The 20,456-nt window shown below is 38.9% G+C and overlaps 1 protein-coding gene across 2 annotated transcripts in view; it reads left to right on the top strand.

Moving 5' to 3' along the window:
- The window catches only part of lrriq1 (leucine-rich repeats and IQ motif containing 1), a 220,694-nt gene that overhangs the window by 187,496 nt on the left and 12,742 nt on the right, over positions 1 to 20,456 (top strand). For both annotated transcript variants that reach the window (XM_059652467.1, XM_059652466.1), the window contains one exon: positions 4,523 to 4,652. In XM_059652467.1, coding sequence (XP_059508450.1) covers positions 4,523 to 4,652 — 130 coding nt within the window. The remainder of the gene's footprint in view (positions 1 to 4,522; positions 4,653 to 20,456) is intronic.

The raw sequence follows: 20,456 nt of genomic DNA on the forward strand, positions 1-20,456 counted from the left end.
TCAAGTTGGACTCCAGGACAAAAAAACCTCTCCCTGTAAAGAGGAGAATTTCAGTTCACCAAAATGCATGCAGAATTTTGATAGTTTGATAAAATGCATTTGGATCAGAAAATTTTAATGGCAGCCTCGAGACATTTTAACTATGATATTCAAGCAGACTGTTTAAGATCACATTTCAGGTTAAGCGATTTTTGGGGTATTTAATGTTGACCCCACTTTATTTTGATAGATTTTGGAGCAAACAATTTGGTATCTTTAATAGCATCACTTAATATTTAAAATATATCCCCAGCTCCCCCAACCAACGAAAAACCAAAACTCTGCCAGACTGCCATTTGAGAAACCTCCCAACAATACCAGAATGCCCACCCCTGAATAAGGAATTCCCTATCTCAGGCATATTTCATGCTAGCAACTCACCACCATTCTGATTTTGAGCGTGTCCTTGGAGGTCCAGGTCCTGGTAGGGGTAATCTGGTGTACGGACATCAGCCAATAAAGTGTGACATGCAAATAAGTTACTTTATTCAACTTGTCAAGTGCACTGTCACTATATAAACCTGAACATATACTTGTGTAAGCCGTAAATACTAAAGTAGAATTGAACCAACAACAGAAGCTATTATTGGCTTTTTTGGGGGATGTAAAAGTAACATGCTGATTGAAGAGTTTTGGTAGTGGTGGTATCTTTCAGATCAGTTTCACATTGTAAAAAGTTGTCCACTTAATTACATTTATTGGGCAGATTTGTTATTTATAAATTGTTGAAATTCTGAAAAGAAGTCACACTGGAAAATGCAAAGCAAAATCAAATACTACCAAAAGGAATTTTGTTCATGTCTTTATCTGGAATAAAAACCAGTTACTATTACTTTAGAATTCAAAACACAAATATCTGCTCGTATCCACCTTTTCCCTACAGCTTTTTCTTGTTGCATGTTGAAGTTTTGGTCTCTTCTGAAGGCTGTTAATTTTAGCACGCTTTCTGTTGCACTTGCCAGTGAGGTGCCAGAATGTTTAGACTCTTTTCTAAGCTTTGTTAAAAATAAACATGGAAATCTGCCTGCAGGTGTTTAGATGGCCTGAGATCAGAGTGAGATTTCCTGTTTTAGTTACGCAAATATGCGAAACATCAGAATTGATGAAAATAGCTAAAATAAAAGGACAGGAAAATCTATAGATTACCAAAGCATGAGCATGCCGACTTTAATTTGTTGTAAATAAATTGAATTCATTTTAAGTCAATACCTCAGTTATTTCTTGGACAAATTAAAGAAGTCTTAACTGCAAACCAACAATTCCGGACCATCTTCTTGTTAAATGTTGCACTGTGAAAATTGAAATGAAATGTTTTCATAACTTTTTAATTAAAGTTTATGCAGTAACTGGCAGAAATCATTTGATATTTTTGTCTTGACAATGGAACTTATTACGTTAAACCAATGATGTAGGATATTTTTAACAAACTAAGCTTAAAAAGTATTTTTAACAAATTAGTATCAACGATGTTTCTGCAAGATGCTCATGTAATATGATTTAATTACTCAAATAATAAAGTCTATTATTCCTGCCAATGCCAGATTATAAGCAATAACATTTTGGAACAATAAAAATGCAAAGGTCCAATTATTTTTCTTAAAACATTGCTTATATTAAAGTGTACCGTATGAACCTTTTAAGCTCTCTATTTCATAGGTAATAGCCCAGTATTGTTAAAATGCTTTTGGTGTAACATTTTCTTTGGACTGAATCACCAACTGTTAAAGGGCTTTGTTGAAGCCCATTTCCAATGAATCACCATTTTTGTAATGTTTATTCAAACCTTTTTTTTACATTTATTGATCCATAATGAGCTTAGATTTAAAATCCATACCTACTAAAATACAGAATTGTGCTCTTCTATTTGAAAAAGCCTTGGACAAAATTTAACCTGCAGATGACCTTGTCTTGTTTATTCAGTAGGGAATTTCTAAGCAATGCATAGAGTGTCTATTATTCTCCTTTTTGAGAAAATTAATGGCAGATGGTCCTGATCTCAATGACTGTCCCTAACATAGCCCTGAATGACTTCATTCTTTAATATCATGACATTGTTTCTGCTACAGAGATTATGACCTTGGATTGTGTAAGATCCCTGAGATCTGCAAGATAAGCCGTCATGCACAAATTTTCTTGATGTAGGAATATGTTACTATGCCTGTTTTGAAATGTACTAATCCAGTGGACTGCTGAGGAGAGCCTTATTGCAAATCAGACAACAGTAATATATTTTCTGTTCCAAAGTACATCAAGAAGAAAATAAAAATAAAACTTTACAACAAGACTTCAATTCAGGCAACTGATTGTCCAGTAAATCTACAGTTTAGCATCTAGTTTTCTGCCATTTGTATTTAACAAGAATCCTCTTGGTTTCAAGGAAGGAAACATGAAATACTAATGAGTTCATAATTGTCAGTGTACAATTGAAGATTAAACATTTATTCAGATTCCCTGTGTGAAACGTGCCAAAGATCTGGATAGTTGATTGATTTATGTTCAACATTTAGGAGTGCAGATTTCATAAGATCACGAAGGTGCTTGGAAAAGTTAGAGAAAGGCTAGTCACTGAAAACATGCAATGCCAGATGCTATAAGTCAGTCAACATTGAAAATGAAAAGATGCAGAGGATCTTTATTCTTGCCAATATCAGTTTAAATAAAAACCGCTTTGCAAAGGAAAAATATGATAAGAATAAGATCATCTTTGATCATAAATGTATATTTGCCTTTATTGCATTAATTGATATTATATTTATTGAAGTGTATTTATTGAAATCCTTAAAAACCATCATAGGTTTATGTCTTGACATCCATTCTACATCCGGAGTATCAAATGTTTCTGCATCAAATGTCTAGCAAAAATTTATTCTTGATGTACTGTGTTGTTCAACAGGGCGTTATTTCATCTATACACGGAGTAAGAATCAGTTGTTGTGGCATAAAAGCATTGGATCTAAGTTAATTAGCTTTGACATTTTGTGCTTGTGAAATTTCAACTTTTATATGTGAACTATAGTCAATACATTTTAATGTATAAGTAACAACATGAGTCTTTTTTTAAACTACATCTCTTCATGACAGTAATGCAGACTTGACTGCTAATTGAGATCCTCATGCGACATAATCAGTTGTTTTCTTCTGGTAGTTTTCTGTGCTGTCAACTAATGCACTTTTATCACAGTTACTCTTCAGAACTAATTAATGATTTTTTTAAATAAAGATTTTTTGTCGTCCCATGGTCCAACTTTGAGCTACAGTTTAAAGGACAATGATTACCTACTAGTAGATTGACAAAGTTATCTACTTAAGACCAAAGGACCATAGACAATGGAGCAGAATTTAGCTATCGAGCCCTTTGAATATTCTACGTCTTTCAATGAGATCATGCTGATCTGATAATCCTCAACTCCACTTTCTTGTCTTTTCCCCATAACCCTTGATTCCCTTATGATTAAAAATTTATCTATCCAGACTTGAATACACTTAACAACCAGTCTCTACAGCACTCTTCAGTAAAGAACTCCACTGGTTCACTAACCTCTGGAAGAAGAAATTCCTCCTCATCTCTGTCTTAAATATGTGACCCCTCATTCTGAGATTATGCCCTCTGGTCCCAACAAAAGTCGGAAAGTGAGCCCAGCATTTCTGCATCAATGAAGCAGTCCTAATGCTGACTCATGCTTGCTGCGGAGGAGGTGAGTTTGGCTTCCTGATGGCATCTGCATCCAGCGCAGATTCATGGAGGCAGCAGTGGAGGTGGGTTAGGGGCCCAGTATGAGACCTAGTGGCTTTGGCAGTGGTTACATCAGTGAGATAGGCATGAAGTGAGCTCTTGGTGGTGACAGTCAAGCTTGGTCTGGTGTACCTGCAACATCAGTGACGTATACATTGGTGCGGTCCACTGAGGACTCCTAGTGGTGAGGGCAAGATGGTGCCAAAGAGTGGCAATTCTTGCTGTAGTGGCAGTGGTACAGTGAAGGGGTCTCGTGGCTGGCCACTAGGCCCATGGCCCATGGCTGAGCACATAACAAGAATGACTGATCACTGTTTCTTTATTTTTCTGTCTTTTTGTTTATTTCGTTCTGCGTTTTTAAAATGGCACCAGAGAGTGAGTACAAGCCCAAACTACCCAAGCTGTCCTCCTGAAACAGACCTTTCACTACCAGGACTTGAGTCTAAACAGAGGCAACCAGGAAACAGGTTAACGGGATTATACTGTTGAAGACAGTAGTGATAAGAATGTGGAACTTGATATAAGTGCTAGCAGTGGAGTTTAGGTAGAGTGAAATTGGAAACAGCAGGATAGAAATGTTTGAAAATTAATATTGCAAGTGACAAAGGCATGGACGTGGGTTTTGATGAGAATGAGAATATAAACAATGCTTTGAATCACATAACACCTACTATCTTTTAAAAAAAGTATTAAAAGATGAATGAGATTTAGAATTTCCCAGTTGTAATTAATTCTGTTAATTTCATTCAGCACCGGAAGAACTGACTCATCAAGATACAACCTCAGCAGAGGTGCTACAAAAAAGCAGAGAGCTAACCTATGAATGGCTTCACACTCAGGTGGTGAATGATGAGCAAACCAATTACAGAATTATGAAAAAGTAAGAACTTTATGTTTATTTGGCAGATAATGTGAACTTTGCCCGGTAAATGGAGTTGGTGATAAACTGTAGCAATTCATGTCTTTTTTGCATTCTGAATGAGTACTGACACATGAGGGATAGATTTTCAACTTGCTGCCTGAGCGTAAAATTGGCTGTGCATTTTGGCTACTTGTTAAAGAAATTGTCTGAGTTTTCATTTTTATAATGGGCAGGCAATCTACAATGTCAGTTCTAATCCAGGACAAGCAGCTAAAAACCTACCCCCATGTGCATTGCCTAAAAAATAGTGATTAACTGCTTAAAGAAATTGTATGTGATAACCACTATTGACCAAGTTATACCGCAACATCAGTTTAAAAGTATGCCTTCTTAAAAAGAAGTTGTCTATCTCAGGCCATAGTATTATTCTCTACAGCACCACTACCTCCCTACCCCAAACCCTCTCCCACTTCCCCATTCTCCTGGCTCAGCCAGTTTTCTGCTGGAAACTTCAATCATGCTTTTGCTACTTTCAGCCTTGAACATTTAAATAAAAATACATACAAAATGCTGGAAATGTACAGCAATATTGGCAGCGTCCACAGACAGTGGTGAGGTTGTTTTTTAAGTTGGAGTTGGGAACCTATCACCCAGATATTTTCTAGGTCCTGACTCGCTGAATTTAAATTTTAAAAATGCTTGGGAAATAACTGTTCCCTGATGCATTTCCAATGGCAATACTATGACCAATTGTAGTCCACTCGCTGACTAATCAGCACTCCTTTTCTCATGTTGTTGTTTAACTTGTGGGTCCCTTTGAATTTTGACTTTCTCTTGCCTGTCCTGATGAACACAAAATATAATGCTTTGGCAACATGCCTTTTCATTCAGCAATACTCAAGTTCTCTACTACTAAGTAACTAAATATAAACATTCTCATTGGGTTTGGAGGCATGCTCGGTGCCTAATTAGTGGCACAGGAGATTGTGTAGCAAAGGCAGCTTGTATGGGCCTGCAACTGCCTTACCAAAGAGAATAGGCAACACCTTGTGGGCCGGCACTTTAATCTGCACAAGAGTGGTTGTACACCCAAATGAGAGAGTGTGTGCGCAATCAGGCGTAAGATTTTGAGCTAACAAAGTGTAGAGCTGGATGAACACAGCAAGCCAAGCAGCATCAGAGGAGCAGGAAAGCTGACGTTTCGGGCCTAGATCCTACTATCTCTCAGGCATAAGATTACCCCCGTTTTGACGTTTTCTCACTTATCAATATGACAACTTTTATATACACTAAGGAAAGTGGAACACATTCAGCATAGAAGAGAGGAAGTCCCTGGAGAGACTGAAGTAAGACAGCAAGATTATAATCTTACCAGCGGACAAAGAACACATGACAGTAATCCTCAATAGAACCTCGAGAAAGCTAACTCACTACTAGCAGATACCAATACCTACCAACAGATGGCAATAGACCCAAAACCACAGGGAGCCAGATTACCACGAGCCTGAAGAAATTATACAATTCAGGAGACAAAACAGTATACTAAAAAATGAAGCCAGAGGGATCCAGCACACCCTGATTCTACGGACTCCCAAGGTACACAAACTGCGGGTTTCCCTCAAACCCATTGTATCACTGCCAGGTACACCAACATAAAGACTTACCAAAGAACTACAATAGAAATTAAAATATTTAGTGGACAACACTACCCATTCCACCCACTCATCCCAAGAATTCCTCAACACCATCAAGGACACCAGGATAGAAGAGGACGAGACTATGATATCCTTTGACGTAACAGAACTATTTACATCCATAAACATTGATCTAGCCAGAGAAACAATTGCTACACTACTGGATGAATCAAGTAGGCAGGCAACCCAGGACACCAATAATATTAATAAGGACACCACCATGAAACTGCTAGATCTGTGACTCACAAGCCACTTCACCTTCAAAAACAGCATATGCAAACAAATCAACAGAGCACCAGTGGTCTCGCCAATGTCAGGGCTGATTGCAGAAGCATTAATGCAAAGGTTGGAACGGACAGCACTCCCCACTATACAACCCAGACTTTGGGTCCGTTGTGTAGATGACAACTCCATGATTATTAAACACATAAAACTAGAAGAAACCCACCGACATACAAACAACATCCTTACTGGGATAAAATTCACAAAAGAAGAAGAGAACAACAACTGGCTTTCCCTCCTGGACATAATGGTAGAACACAAAAATAATGGAGAACTCCAGACTAGCGTATATAGAAAGACTACTCATACTGTCCAGGTACTGAATTACACTAGCAACCACCCCAACGTCCACAAACAGAGCTGTAACAGGACACTACTTAAACAAGCAGCAACCTGGAACAACACATAGCAGAATAGGAACACTTATACAGAGTCTTCAAAAGGAATGGACACCGAAAAAGCACAATCCGCCGTTACCTTGGAGACAGACCACAACAGAAAGCCACAACACGACCAGACTCACCAATTGCCCTGCTATGGATCAAGGACATTTCTTGTGAAACAGAGGGTGGGAAACAGAGGTTGAAAAACAGATTGGCAGCAGCAGATGGTTCGAAACAGAGGGGGAGAAACAGAGATGACCACAAAACTACTCAGACCCCTAGGTCTGGGAATAGCCCACAACCCTGACAAACACTCTTCGATAGCTACTAATGAACATGAAGGACTCCATACCAGCAAAATTGAGGTAATGTACAAAATACCATGCAAGGACTGTGAGAAACACTACTCAGGCCAAACCAGGAGAAAATTGACAACACTGATACATAAACACCAACTAGACACCAAGAGACCTGACTTATTCTCACTAGTTTCACTATACACGGACAACAAGGGACACAAATTCAACTGGGACAAAACATCGATAATCACACAAGCCAAACAGACACATACCAGGGAATTCCTGGAAGCCTGGTATTCCAACTGGAACTCCATCAATAAACACATTGAATTAGACCCTGTGTACTAACCACTGAAAAACAGACCCAGAAGTAATACCAACCACCCCAGCAAACCGGGGCATATAAATAACAAGCAGGACAGAATACTGACCTTCACCGGAGGCACATTGACAATGTTACCTAGCAGGGTGATGAAACGTTTGCAACCAAACCCACCAGCTTGGTGAGCATGTCTACAACCTCGTCTATAACCTCATCCACAACCTGGGCTACAAAGCTTCTCAAACTTTATAAACACCAGCTAACTCTCCAGCATTTGTAAGGCTGGAGAAGGTGAGAAAGAGATAAAGTAGCATGATGAGGGTGCAATATAAACACCCCGTTGAGAATTTTAAATCTGAAATGTAGTAAGACCAGATGCCAACATAAGTTAGTGTGCACGGAGGTAAAGGGTCACAAAATTTAGTAAGAGTTTGGACACAGGCACTGTTCAATCTTTCATCATTTTAACTCTCTTCCAATGTTCAATCTATCACAAATTGGGTTTCTGGAAGGGATGTTTTATTTGAGTTCACTACTTGCATGATGTGGATGTGTCAGTGCTGGACTAGGGTGGACAAGGTCAAAAATCAGATGACACCAGGTGAGAGTTCAACAGGTTTATTTGAAATCGCAAGCTTTTGGAGTGTAGCCCCTGTGTCATGTTTGTTTTTTAATTTTTTTCATTCATGGGATTTAGTCTTCACTGGCCTGACTAGCGTTTATTGCCCATCTCTAATTGCCCAGAGGGCAGGTAAGAGTCAACCACACATTGCTGTGGATCTGGAGTCGTATGGAGGTCAGAACAAATAAGGATGGGAGTTTCCTTCCCAACAGGACATTAGTGAACCAGATGGGGTTTTTCCCATGGTTTCATGGTCATCTTTAGACAATGAATTCCAGATTATTATTGAATTCAAATTCCACTATCTGCCATGGTGAGATTCGAGCCTTAGTCCCCAGAACATTTCCTGAGTCTCTGGATTAATATTCCAGTGATAATACCATGAGGCTATCACTCCCCACGAAGTGAGAAAGAAGCACAGAGATGCAGAATTCATTGGCAGAGAGAGACGAAGGGCAGAGTGATCAATAGATCGAAGAAATGGTGTGAGCAGACTGTCAAATAACAACTTTCTGCAGGTGATCAATAGTGTCAGACAGTGTTAGTAAAGTGTAAACAGCTGAATAACAAGCGAAGGGATGACCTCTAATCTGATTAAGTGAGGCAGAGAGATAATTACAACAACAGAAAAATAAAGTGGTGCTGGAGACAAACCAAATCTAGACTTCCAAAAGACCTTTGATAAGGTGCCTCACGGGAGGCTGCTGAGTAAGGTGAGGGCCCATGGTGTTCAAGGTGAGGTACTGGCATGGATTGAGGATTGGCTGTCTGAGAGAAGGCAGAGAGTTGGGATAAAAGACTGTTTTTCAGAATGGAAACCGTTGAAAGTGGTGTCCCGCAGGGTTCAGTGTTGGGGCCACAGCTGTTCACTTTATATATTAATGATCTGGATGAAGGGACTGGGGGCATTCTGGCAGAGCTTGCCGATGATACAAAGTTAGATGGACAGACAGGTAGTACTGAGGATTTGGGGAGGCTGCAGAAAGATTTAGACAGTTTAGTAGAGTGGTCCAGGAAATGGCTGCTGAAATTCAGCGTGAGCAAATGCGAGGTCTTGCACTTTGGGAAAAAGAATACAGGCAAGGACTATTTTCTAAACAGTGAGAAAATTCATAAAGCCGAAGTACAAAGGGATCTGGGAGCGCTTGTCCAGGATTCTCTAAAGGTAACTTGCAGGTTGAGTCTGTGATTAAGAAAGCGAATGTAATATTGTCACTTATCTCAAGAGGGTTGGAATATAAAAGCAGCGATGTGCTTCTGAGACTTTATAAAGCTCTAGCTAGGCCCCATTTAGAATGCTGTCTCCAATTTTGGGCCCCACACCTCAGGAAGGACGTACTGGCGCTGGAGCATGTCCAGCAGAGATTCACGCAGATGATCCCTGGAATGGTAGGCCTAAATCTGGCGCAATATTGAAGTCCTGTGACTTCTGGATCAGAATTGGGAGAAGTTAGAAATCTTTGGATAAAGTGGAAAGCTGATGATAAGAAAAAGAAAAAAAATCTCAAGTTTTGTAATAAGTTGGAGGGATGATTAAATATCAACACAGTGCATAAAACAAAATCAAAGTTGATGGAGGTGGGAAAAGTAGAGAAAATCAAAAGATGTGCCATGAGGATGTGTGAAATACAGGATTAGGATCTCATGACTGCCTTCTGAAAGGATAGGAATAAAGTAAGTAACAAGAGAGAATAGAATAAACCAGCAAAGATAAAGGAAGCAAAATATTCCAGTGTTTTCCTAGTCTTCTGTCCCACCTTACATCCTGCATAAACTTAACCTTGACCAAAACTCTGGTGCCCTATCCTAAATCATACCAAATGACATCACCTGTCACCTCTGTGCACAGACTTACATTGTCTCCTAATCTTAAATGTCTCTCTATATTTTCAACCAAGTCTTCACGTTCCCCCATTACCTTGCTCATCCAAGCTCTGTCATCTTCTACAGCCTTGCAACTGCTTGCCCACCAAATCACACAGATTTGTTGCAATGCAGAAAGAGACCATTTAGCTGTGTCTAATCGCGGTTGTGCTTTCAACTGCTCTGGAACTTCCAACCAACCCCCAATTACATTTCTACTCCTCTTTACTGCTTTAAATGGCTCCTTATAACCCATCTTTTTGACCACATATCTATAATCTAAAATGTCTTGATTCTGTAATAAATACTGGCAAGTAAATAACTGTAATTCTGCAGAAAGATACTTTCAAAAATTGAAAATGGTCTCAACAAATAGTGGCAAGTCACAAATGTGGTGTCAAAGCTAATCACACTCATAACAAGTACCATATTTTTCATATTTACAGAAGAAAAAGTAACATCTGCTTTGAAGCTACTTTGAGATCCCAGAAAATGTTACTGGTTTAAAAATATGAACTCCTAACTTCCTGTGGTTATTGAGACAGAAATGGTTTGATTTTAATTTCTCATTAGGACGACATTAAATATCAAGCTACTGCTGAATAGTTTGGGTAGGAGAATGTGACAGAACGATTGGTGGCCCATACCATGAAGCATTTGAATTCAGAATAGAACAATCCCTTTTGGTAAACAACTGGAGATCTAATCAATGCCCATGGCATATTCTGGATCCTTTAAAAGTGCTTATATGTTGTGAAATATTGAAATATCTCCTCTTCATGACTCCTTAGCAATTGCTGTAAAAATCAACAATTATGTGGAATTTGGAGAACTAGTCAATATGTTAAAAAGCACTTGATATAAATAGACACTTTGCATGATTCAAAGGACTCCTTGTTTTACATGATTAAACATCTCAAGGTTCTTTGCAGGAGATTTACGAAACTTGACACCAACGCACTTTAGGCAGAAGCTTGGTCAAAGAGTTACATTTTAAGGAATGTCTTAGAGGACAAAAAGGAGGCAGAGGTATTTAAGAAGGGATGTCCGGAGCTAATGGTCTTGATAGACAGATGCATGTCTATTTGTCTATCATTGATATCAGTAACAGTGCAATTGACATTGAATGGTCAGCACACCAGGATTAGAGAAACATATATACCTTCGAGAGCTGCAGGGGTGGAAGAGATTGTAGGGATACAGCAAGGGAGAAGTCCACAGAAGGATTTGAAAAGAAAGATCTGAATTTTAAGCTGAAGTGTTGGTTAAGGAGTCAATATGGATCAGCAAACACAAGGATGCTGGAAACCTGTGTTTGGAGTGAGGTAGAATACAGGCAGCAGTGTTCTGGCTGATCTCAAGATTACTGAAAGTAGCACATGGGAGTCTGGCCAGGGGTGTGCTGAAATAGTTTAGCCTAGAAGTAACGAAAGGCATGGATGAGGTTTTCAACAGCAGTTCAATGCCTAGCTTCACAGCTACCGGAAATGTTATAACAATGGAAATCGGTAGGCTGATATGAGGTCAGAAGCTGATCTCAGGGTCATGAATGACCCCAAGATTATGAATAGACCAGTTCAACCTCGGACAGTTCTTATGCTCCGCATGTGGAGTACAATATGTACATTCCATAGTGTTAAACCAAATAGCATGAAACTATCAGCTGCAAGGACTCTCACTTTGTTTCTGTGCTATGTTGCAAATTGACATTTCCAGTATATGGCAGCTTCAACTTGACATTACATCAGTTCTGCAGTGTAATTGTGTCATTTCCTACTTGGCTTCAATCCATTCAGTTACAGGGGTCAAACAAGATTATACAGGTTCATGCTTCAATATTTAGCTTAGCCTGTGTGGAATCCAAAATTAGCCATTACATACTCTCAATATTGGAAGAAACATTGGGGTAAAATTAGCGTATATTTCACACTGAAACCTTTCTTGACTAGATCGTGGTTTATTGGACTATGATACCTCTCTACTAGCTTGATAGCTTCTAATGTATGCAGTATGACCCTGTTGATTCTTTAAATTGTGACTTTAAAATATTGCAGAAATTTGATTGAACCCCAGACTGAGCTTGGTGAAGACAGTGTCATTGTGTGAAGATCATATACTAATGTAAAAAACAGGTCCAAGAAAATGTTTTGTTGTTGATGTTGCTTCTTTAAAGCCACTGTTGCTATTTCTAAAGCTCAGACAATATTGTGCCTTCAGTTAGCTTCCAAAATACTTACATTGAAAACAGATCTGTGGAAACCAAAATAATCTTAGCTGTATAATATCAGTGCAGAATCTGGGACTGATGTGCACATCTGGCCATAACTTCCTGTTTCCTTGAAGGAGAAAGCCTTAATATCCATAAAACAGTGTTTCTATAATTTAATCTGTGCAGTTATGCAATATTTTGATCTTAATTTGGCTTATTCTCGAACACACGATAAATCACTTCCTGTTGTTATGACCAGGTGGGAAGGGGTGAATCAGCTCCCCTCTTTTTAACCCCCACAGTCAGTTGCCACAGGCATTTATAATTGTTTTATCACATAGCTACATTTAAATTAAATGTTGGTACGTCAAAATGAAGGAACAAATTACAAGGTTTTCTTGATTGAAAGTAGAGGGAAATATTAAGTGTTCTGTAATTCAATTAATTCATTCTGTAACTCAGCAATGAACAATAGTGATATTAATGTCAACTGACATTCAAGTGTCAATAGATACTGAAGAAACAGTCTTCGTGCACAAAGAGTTCTGAAAACATTTTCCTGAAGACTGACAACACTAATGTTTACTAAGGTGATTACTCCCCAATGCCTGTCATATATGCTGCCTTGGTTATTCTAGAAATCTAACATTGGCTGAAGCATATTACTGAGGAGTGCTAATATAATCATGGTTGAGCCAGTCTTGTCCAGCTGACTTCCTTGTACCAGTGTCGGCATTAGTTAAAGATGTGTGGGAGACCCTAGGTATGCCATTATTATGAGTGAGGGCAACATTTTCCTTTTACCACCTGAGCAATCATTTCTTCTCACAAGCCTTTTACACAATGTCCACATTGATTTTTTTTTTACAGTTCATGATCTGATTTTCTGTTTATTCATGTAACATAAGGCAAAGGAAGTAGTGGTGTAAAGCTTTCTGGATTAGATTGCATATGTTTCAGATATGCCATATGGTACCATAGATTCCTGTATGGAGGGTCCAACTGAGAAATGTAGTGAAGCAACCATGTACTGAATGTACTATAAAGCATTGGTGCCATGAAACATGTATTTTCTGTCTCTCAGCCAATTTTGAGTCCAGTATACCATTTTGCTTTGGATGTCACAGACCAGTCTATTCAGATGCCTTGCACAGTCCTGCTAAAGTTTGTGTAGACCACATTACATATATCAAACTCACCAACAATCCGGGTTACCACCTCTAAAATCTGTTCAAATTTGTCAAACGCAACCTTCCTGAACAAATCCATTTTGATTGATTCAAGTGCAAGTATATTTTGTTTCTCAGAATTCTTTGTAATAACCTACTAGCCACTGAGCTTAGACAGACTGACTTCTAGTATCCTGGCCCTGCCATATGTTTTTTGATTTTTTTCTTAATCCTAACATTGTTACTTGACATCCAGGGTTCTCTCAGGGTTTTGTCTGAATCCTTGGGGAACCCTCTTCACGAAGGACACTAAAAATAGAGTCTTGCAGGGGTAGCAGTGGAGCAGTGATAATGCCATTGAATGAGTCATTTAGAACCCCTGGGCCAATGCTCGGGGAACTGAGAGTTAAAATCCCACCCTGGTAGACAGTGAAATTTGAATTCCATAGAATCTAGTGGCCATGATTGTAAAAGCCCATTTGATTCACTGAGGTCTTTTGGGGAAAGAAATCTGGCATTCTTACCTGGTCTAACCTAATGACGCAGAACTACAGTAATATGACGACTGTTATAAAAGCAAAATACTCTAGATGCTCTGATGAAACAATGAGAAATCTGGAGAAACTCAACAGGTCTGGCAGCATCTATACGGAGAGAAACAGAGTTATCATTTTGAGCATGAAGATTGTTATTTGTGGTTCTTTCTTAAATGTCTTCTGGGTGATTAGGGATGGGTAAATAATGCTGGCTTCTCCAGGGGACCCCACATCCTGTGAACAAATATATTTTTAGAAATGCCAATGACACAGTAATTATGGCAGATGCAGAAAAGATTATTCAACAGTCACCTTATTAAATCTGAAGCTTGCAGGAGAGACATTGCTGATAGGATTTCTCTAGTGCTCTTATGTATTGTTAATGTCAAGTTCAAGTTTCAGTGGAATACAGGAATGGTGACGTCACAACAGTAAGGATATGGATTATCACTAAATGCAACAAATTGTAAACACTGTAGTTTTGCAGATTAACAGTGAAATCAAAAGAAATAAAGCAAACTGAATTATTTTCTAATCTGGTTAGCACGATCAAGTTGTAATATAAGCAAGACAATGAAGATAAAATTAGCGACAACAGAGAAGTATTTTTGTGACATGTGCTGAACTTCAGTTGGATAACTAACACAACTAACAAGGCAATTTTGAGAAAATCAGGTACATAAGAACTTTCGTCCATGATCACCAAGAGACAACTACAATTCTTTGAACACACCACAATTAGGAGAGAAGAAATGGAACATTCTGATAGTGACTGGTAAAATTGAAAAAAAGCAGAGTAAAAAGTCAAAGAGGGACATGTACTGACAATTTCTGAACGTGAATTGGTTTAAGATTTGAGAACAGCACCAACATGTCTGTTTTCCAGGGCCTTAAAAGTTGGGAGCCGTAATCATTGACATTTACATCTGAAGAAGAAAAGGAAATGCATCAAATGTTTATGAGAGTGATTCCCTATGCTGAGGGATTAATTTACGTGGAGATATTGAGTATACAGGTTTATATTTTCTTGAATTGAGAAGAATGGGAGATGATTTAGTTGAAAGATTAATGTCTTGAGGAACTTGAGAAATAGATGTGGATGGTGGGGTGGCTGCAGCTGCATCAGGGAATGGAACATTTCCACTCTCTGGAGAGTTCAGAACTAGAAGTCTCAGCCTTAAAATAAAGGGGTGGCTATTTATGACTGAGATAATGAAAAATCATTTTGCTCAAAGGATTGTGAATCCTTGGAATTCTCTGCCCTAGACGACTGTGGATGTTCATCATTATTCAAGACAGAAATCAGTGGATTTTTAGACATTAAGTTATGTAAAGTTAATGTGCAAAGATGGAATTCAGATAGAGGCTCAGCCATCATCATCCTAAATGGTGGAACAGGTTTAGAGAGCCAACTTGCCCACTCCTGCTCCTGGTTTTTATGTTCCTTAAGCAGCAACAGATGCACCAAATATACCACAGACCCAATTAGCAAGTTCTCTGCAAGGAAGAGAATGAGTGTTGGAGATAATACTAAACACCAAAATGGAATTGGAAGTAAATCAGGTCTGCTAGTAACATTGCCCAGCAGATATAACATTTGTCTGCCCTCTGCCTCATCAATTGATGTCGAACTTGAACAATGTACATGGTATTTTACTGATATCCCAATCAATGAATAGTGTTACAAATTCTAACTTTCTACAGTACATACTTTCCTTTTTTACACCTTTATCACCTTATCCTCCCACTTTTCAAGATTTATGTATGAAAACCTCAATGTCTTTGCAGTTCTTTTAAAGATTTACAAGTTAATGTAAATTTCATCTCATTCTTCTAGAGATTTATTGCTTCGTAATTCTCAGTGTAATTTTCAACTGACATTGCTCTGTCCAATCTACAATCCTGCCTTTGTTCTCCCAAAATTATTTACAAGTCTTCTTGCAGTCAACTACACTCCCTATTTTTGTAATGTCTTCTTTGATCTTATTGATATTTGGTTATGCTTTGCTGCAGATCATTGTCAATGGCACTAAAGTTGTGTGTGGTGACTTTATTTTGCACAGAGATATATGGTGTTAACTTGGTTCTGCGGCATACACTAGAAGCAGAAAATCGACTCTACTCTTACTAAGGAATAAAATCTCAGATATTTTTTGTTGCAACAAGATGAGGAAGGGGAATCTTTTTAAACTTGCCTCAGTCAAACTCAACTGATATTTTATTTCTTTTGGACATGCAGGTATCACACTTCAGTTAAAAGTAGGATAGGAAGAAGCCAATCACTGAAATTTTGTTGGGTAAAAGAAAGATTAATTTTCTTACCTACTAATCCCAAGAAAAAAAATCAAAACTAACACCTTAGCGAACACAGAATTTAGATAAGTTTAATAGGGAGTGTGTCTGGTATAGACAGGAAGAATAACTTTGTGCAGTTAAAACTCGTTACAGTCCTCGAGGTATTGATTATATAGTCTGTTTAATGACTCACTTGCATCTTTGATGAAGATGATTGATTAGAAAAAAGCAATTGAAGTTGTTTACATGGACTTCAGAAAAGCCTTTGACAAGGTCCCTCATGGTAGAATAGTACAAAAGGTGAAGTCAGATGGTATCAAGTGTGAGCTGGCTAGATGGACACAGAACTGGCTTAGTCATAGGAGGCGGAAGGTAGAGGTGAAAAAGATGCTTTTCAGAATGGAGGGTTGTCTTGAGTGGTGTTCCATAGCGATCAGTGCTGGGACCTCTGCTATTCGTGATCTATGTAAATGATTTGGAGGAAAATGTAGTTGGTCTAATTAGTAAGTTTGCAGATGATATGAAAATTGGTAGAGTTGTGGATAGTGAGGAGGATTTTCCAGAGGATATAGCAGGATATGGATCAATTGGAGGCATGGGCAGAAAAATGGCAGATAGAGTTTAATCTGGACAAATGAGAGGTGATGCATTTTGGAAGGTCAACTACAGATGGAAATTATACAGTGAATGGCAGAATCCTTAGGAGTCTTGATATGCAGAGGGTTCTAGGTATGCAGGTCCACAGATCACTAAAGGTGACGGTGAAGGTGGATAAGGTAGTGAAAAAGCCTTATAGCATGCTTGCCTTCAATCAGGGGCATTGAGTATCAGGATAGACAAGTTATGCCGCAACTTTATACACCCTTAGCTAGGCTACACTTGGAATATTGCGTACAGTTCCGGGCACCACACTACCAGAAAGTACAGAAAAGGTTTACCAGAATGTTATCAGGTATGGGGGATTTTAGCTATGAAGAAAAGTTGGCTAGACTGGGTTTGTTTTCAGTAATGCAGGACGTTGAGCAGTGACCTGATAGAAATATATAAGATTGTGACGGGCATGGATAGAGTGGAAAGTATGACGCTTTAATCCCAGTGTGGAGAGGTCATTTACTAGGGGGCACAGGTTCAAGGTGTGAATGGAAAGAAGTTTTAAAGAGATATGTGAGGCAAGTTTTTCACACAAAAGGTGGTGAGTGCCTGAAATGCGTTGCCAGAGGAGGTGGTGGAAGCAGACACAATAACAGCGTTCAAGAAGCATCTGGACAAATACATAAATAGGAAGGGAATAGAGGGATACGGATCCTTTAATTGAAGTCACTTTTAGTATGAAAGGGCAAAATGTGTTGGTGCAGACTGCGAGGGCCCAAGGGCCTGTTCCTGTGCTATATTGTTCCTTGTTCTTTGTTCAGTTGCATAATCTGCAGATATCCTTCAGCTCTCTGTGAAGGATTTTTTTCCCAATTTGTTTTTTTACCATGCGCTGTTATCTGAAATGATAGAAAAAACAGGTAGTGAGACAGAAAGAAGAAGAGTCATCCAGTTCTTGGTTGCAAATCTCTGTTTTCCCTTTGCTCTGTTGTTTAAAAGCTGCTGTTGCATTATAATTCAACATGTATTCCTGAGTCTAGCTCCATTGTCTTCTTGATTTGTTTAACTGGTATATGATTCATCATCAAAATATGCAATTTTCATACGTTAATTCATGAATTAAAAATTAAATGTACATTTATTGATCTTGACATAGTTGCCTGGTTTTGATACCTTCAAATAAAACTTGCAATTTCAGCATAGGAAGCTTTGTTTATTCCAAATGGGTTTCCTGAATCTTGTCTCAATCTGTGGTCACTGCAGACATTTTAGATCCATGTTCTTTTATTTCCTTTTTACAAACTATTTTAGGCTATGAAAGGCCATGAAGTTAAAACTTGATACCAATATTTACCACTAACATAACACTTGCCCACCATAAAGAATAAAAAGCAGAAATATTCATATACACTGAGCATTCATTTACATGGTCAATATGAACTAATATACAAAGATTGTGTTGACAATCTACACACATTCCGCGTGCACCCTCTTTGCTCTAACATGGTTTCAAAATGTGGCTTGATGTGCACAGCCATACTTATTCCCCAGGCTATGCCACCTTTGCAAGTTTTAACCATTCACTACCCACACCTACAATTGCTGTACTGAATTCTCAGACATTTTTATAAATTTGATCTCTTGACAGAATTGATCATTTGAAATGCACTTCCTGTAGGGTGACCTTTTACATTAACCTGATTTGACTGGTTGAATTTTGAGATTTGATGCTGTCCCTCAAACCACTCCACTCTGTTTTTGATTAACAGTATGTCCCTGGCCTCCAGTGGCTATGTCTACTGTTTCTACATGTTCTCTTCTTTTTCCATTCATTTTGGGAATGGGCTCTCCCTTATTTATTCTGCTTTTCTTTGAGTAGTACTGTGCAGCTCCTGTGATCCTACCCTGTGGCACTTGCACTAAGTGAGGCTTCACTTACACTTTCTCATGACCAATCTGAGAACTTTGATCCTACTATAATTTTATCAGGAAAGTCTCTGTTAATCAGATCCCTGGCTCTGGGCTGTCATGTTTTATAACCTTCCCTGGCCCTTTCTTGTTACTGTTCTATGACTACCGGCCTCACTCCAACCCTGACTCTTTCTGAAACTATTGGTCTATCCTCAGCCCTGTTAAATGCAAGTGTATTCTATGTGACCCATCTGAAATCTCGCAGGTTTTACTGCCCTCTGTAGGGCTCTGAAGCTTACTTGATTCACAGCCTTTCTTACAGTTTGGTACTCATTTCTTTCAACTTTTCTAGCTTCTCTGGGCTGTCCTTTTCTGCGTGTAGATATATTTTGCTTTGCTAAATTCTTTTCCAATAATATATCTAATCCTGGAAATAGTAAGCTTGGACTTCCTCGACAGTTACTAGATACTCAACAAGTTGCTCTCTAAATAAACTTTAACTAATGGCAACTCTATCCTCTTTCCCATGAACCATTTTATTAGCACACTGGAAGTTAATTGGCTTCTGAGGATGAATATTTTATATTCCCCCTTAGCAGGGACTGCAAGCGCCTAGTGCCTCAGAGATTGCCAGTTTCTCTTTCTCTTTAAAGTGTTAGTGATCATCATGACTTTGGAAGCAATCTCCTGTAACCTGCCGCAATCAAATGCTGACCACCTTTAATGTGACAGATACTGGCTTGCAGCTTGAGTTCTGGAGAATACTGGAATCAACAATTTTACTTTATGTATCCTGCTTTGCCCCAGTGAGAGGACAGGACGGTTCCCTATCTAATACATGAACTCGATCCCTCATGTTAATGGTTGTGGTCAGTTCTATTTTTTTCTGGACTGTTAGTCTCCCTTTCTCTCCAGCTTGTCTTGAGGGTATTGACATCACCCTTATCACTTTCTGGCCTGTGAAAGTTCCCAGTTCAAGCTTGCTCATGTTTGTAGATATGTGTGCATTAACTTATGTCAGCCAGAATTGCTGCCTGTCAGGGGCCCTGCTGTCCTCTGTTCCTCTAAGTGCATCAGGATTGCAAAGGCTATTTTGAATTACCTCATGAAAATGTTTGTTAAAATGCCCAAACCCACTGATGAAAAGTGAGCTGCTTAAGCCCTTCATATTCAAGGTATGATTTAGAACATAGAACATAGAACATAGAACATAGAACAGTACAGCACAGAACAGGCCCTTCAGCCCACAATGTTGTGCCGACCATTGATCCTCATGTATGCACCCTCAAATTTCTGTGACCATATACATGTCCAGCAGTCTCTTAAATGACCCCAATGACCTTGCTTCCACAACTGCTGCTGGCAACGCATTCCATGCTCTCTCAACTCTCTGCGTAAAGAACCTGCCTCTGACATCCCCTCTATACTTTCCACCAACCAGCTTAAAACTATGACCCCTCATGCTAGCCATTTCTGCCCTGGGAAATAGTCTCTGGCTATCAACTCTATCTATGCCTCTCATTATCTTGTATACCTCAATTAGGTCCCCTCTCCTCCTCCTTTTCTCCAATGAAAAGAGACCGAGTTCAGTCAACCTCTCTTCATAAGATAAGCCCTCCAATCCAGGCAGCATCCTGGTAAACCTC

The sequence above is a fragment of the Stegostoma tigrinum genome, chromosome 18, assembly GCF_030684315.1.
Source record: "Stegostoma tigrinum isolate sSteTig4 chromosome 18, sSteTig4.hap1, whole genome shotgun sequence".
Lineage (NCBI taxonomy): Eukaryota > Metazoa > Chordata > Chondrichthyes > Orectolobiformes > Stegostomatidae > Stegostoma > Stegostoma tigrinum.